This window comes from Notothenia coriiceps, unplaced genomic scaffold (genome assembly GCF_000735185.1).
Source record: "Notothenia coriiceps isolate Sejong01 unplaced genomic scaffold, NC01 NC01_scaffold00009752, whole genome shotgun sequence".
In the NCBI taxonomy this organism is placed as follows: Eukaryota; Metazoa; Chordata; class Actinopteri; order Perciformes; family Nototheniidae; genus Notothenia; species Notothenia coriiceps.
In genome coordinates this window covers 1-3,204 of record NW_011342453.1, presented here as the reverse complement: position 1 = coordinate 3,204, position 3,204 = coordinate 1, and the positions used below count along the sequence as shown (strand labels likewise).

The window sequence follows — 3,204 nt, the reverse complement described above, 5'->3', positions numbered from 1 at the left end:
GTGTATGTGTGTGTGTGTGTGTGTGTGTGTTTCTGTCCCTCTGTCCTTAGGCAGATCCCCCAATCAATGATTCGGAGTCATGACAGAGGACTCTTTGACAGGACACATACTCATTCCCCCTAAACATCCTCAACACACAAACATCGTATCATGTATCTTTAACAGAAGTTAATTGTTCTTATCGCTTAATGGCTTCCCTGAACTTCCCTTCACCCCAAAGTCAGCTTACTAGGAATGAATACATTTCATTGATAAGCTCAAAAGGACGTTTATCTTGGTTACTGCTGGGTGACCCAAGTCTCAAGGCCTGCAGGATGTGTAGGAGATAAACATTAATTCTACAAGACTTTAACTACATTATCTGAAAATGTATCCGGGAATTCCCCTGTTAATTGCAAGGACTATTGATAATTAACAGAGAGACCCTAGGGGCCTCTTCTTGGTATCTGCTAGGCAGAAGTCACTCAATGCAGAAATCACAAGTTTAACACACATTCTATATAAGGTGACATTAAAATGAATATACCAGATTGAACTTTCCTGCCATAACACGTTACTTTAATACTTCAAATAACTCAAATAATACTTCAACACTCTGAGCAGATTAACATTTGGTGGAGCAGTTTTTTGATTGTATACACAATAAAAACAGTGAAAGCAGCAAGTTAATTTATGAATTATTATATATCGTAAATGACTGAGTGTGCCCTGAAACAATGAGTTGGATTACCATCCGGTCACCATGTCCCACAGACGATGAGCATGGTGTCGGCATTCAGCCCTCTCATCACTGCGGGGATATTTGGAGCGACTCTGTCCTCTGCTCTGGCCTGCCTGGTGTCTGCTCCCAAAGTCTTTCAGGTACACATATTTCCTACTCACTGTCTGTGTTTAACAACAAGCTTTTCTTTCTGATGTGACCAACATTTATTTTTCTGGCAGTGTCTGTGTAAGGACAAGCTGTACCCTCTTATCGGCGTCTTTGGCAAAGGGTATGGCAGGAATGATGAACCGCTCCGGGGCTACTTTCTAACGTACATCATCGCTGCCTGCTTCATTCTTATTGGTAAGGCTTTGAAGAACCCTCCGACCCCTATAGATGAGCAGAGGAATTACAACAAATAATGTCTGAATTGAAATTGTTATGTCCTGAAACTTCATAAAGAGATGAATACATTTCTGTAATTTAAAATGGGGAAAGTGGTTACAAGACGGCTACACATCTGAGAACACTGTTGAGATGGGGGGCAGTAACCTCGGTGACAAAGACATCAGATTTTCAAGCCACCTTATGTTTCATTAGGATACTTTATATAGCAGTAGGAAATGTTTGGTTTGCATTAAAAGGATCGTAATACAGCTCATACATATTTTTCTCAAACTCCCTTCTGTCGTCTCTTTCCACCAGCTGAGTTGAACACCATCGCTCCCATCATCTCCAACTTCTACCTCTGCTCCTACTGTCTGATCAACTTCAGCTGCTTCCACGCCTCCATCACCAACTCACCAGGTAAAACTCATTCACTTTGATAAATGCATGAATGAAGGTGTGAATTAATTGACATTAAGATAGAAAGCTACATGTAGCGTGCACAGAATGATAGTCACACAGGCTCACTCCCGTGACATTTTAAAGATTTTCTGAACAATGCAGAAAGCCACATTCATGTCCACATGGCGCTAACTACTACAATTTCCGTCCAAAGACTCTAATTTTCTTACCTGCTCTCGCCAGACTTCATATCACGTTCTCATTGCAAACACACTGTAGCAATACTGACACCTATTTGCAATCATTTGATATGTATAAACAACATTGCTGGCAATAAACAATATTACTTGCTAAACTCTTAACTAAAATGTAAAATGTCTTCCCCTGGACACAAAGAAAATGCAACAATAGCCTATTATTTTACACTATTCAATTATCACCACTAACATATCCTGCATAACATGACTGTTTATGCCACATACACATATGAATGATTTTATTTATTAAATACAACTATAACAAATAAATAAAGAGGAATTGCAGCTGAAATTAAGGGGGAAAAGTAACACTGTGGTGTCTATGTTGCAAAAAATGTGTGTGTACAGGTTGGCGTCCATCATTCAGGTTCTACAGTAAGTGGCTGTCTCTGCTGGCCTCTGTGTGTTGTCTGGTCATCATGTTCCTGCTCAGCTGGTGGGCGGCCCTCATTGCCTTTGGCATCGTCATTGTGCTTTTGGGATACACACTCTACAAGAAGCCTGGTAAGTTCACTCATATAAAGTGGGGTAAACCATAAACAGTCAGATGTCATTAGCCTGCCGATTCTCCTCCACCCTCACTCTGCTGCCCCCCTCTGTGCAGCCGTAAACTGGGGCTCCTCGGTGCAGGCCGGCTCCTACAACATGGCTCTCACCCAGTGTGTGGCCCTCAACCAGGTGGGGGACCATGTCAAGAACTACAGGTCGGTGACAGGATCCTATAGTTCCTTTCTCTACATTTAGAAGAGGAATGTTTATTTTGTTAGTTTTTGGAATTTGTGTTGGGATTAAATCTCAACTAAGTAACTTGTTAATGTTCCACTATCTGGTGTTCATCGACGAAATATTGCTTGGTCAAGGATGTCGCTCACCGTAGTTCCGGCATAGTGTGAGGAATAGCTGGCTGTACAATACAAACATCCATTTAACTGGCTAAGAAGATCACTTTATGCTGCGTTTCCATTACAGTTTAGTAGCTGGGGTAGTAACTATAGTAACGCAGTGAAGGCGGAGCCGTGACGTCATCTTCAATGTGAAACACAAAACCAACACCAGCCGTTAGCTGTTAGCCCTCAGAGCTCACAGCTCCTCATATCTGTTCAGACACTAGACAAAAGTTAAACAAGTACAAACCACAGACTGTCTGTGTCATGGAGAATACAGTCACTGCTTTATTTATGTCTGTATAGGCCGTTGTTGTGAGTGTGGACGGTCGGAGCATATCAGGGTTGCCAACTTTGGGTTCCTGGCTGGAGTCAGATTTTGATATCATGGGTTTGATTACACATATGCGCACTAAATGACTGCTATCGTGTCAGTAGCGGGACCTTAGCATATATATAAGATGTATATACAATATATACAAATACACAATATTGGACACAGACTATAAAGGGCACAACGTTTCATTCACTAATGAAAGTCAAACACATGTTTGTTTCCACTGTTTTATTG

The 3,204-nt window shown here is 41.4% G+C and overlaps 1 protein-coding gene across 1 annotated transcript; it reads left to right on the top strand.

Moving 5' to 3' along the window:
- Window positions 1–756: 756 nt before the first annotated feature.
- LOC104945574 (solute carrier family 12 member 3-like) lies at window positions 757–2,453 on the top strand (the record flags this gene model as incomplete). The annotated part of the gene is made up of 5 exons (XM_010771274.1): window positions 757–861; window positions 943–1,066; window positions 1,409–1,510; window positions 2,098–2,253; window positions 2,354–2,453. Coding segments are annotated over exons 1-5 (587 nt in total), but the record flags the coding sequence as incomplete, so codon positions are not given.
- Window positions 2,454–3,204: the final 751 nt, after the last annotated feature.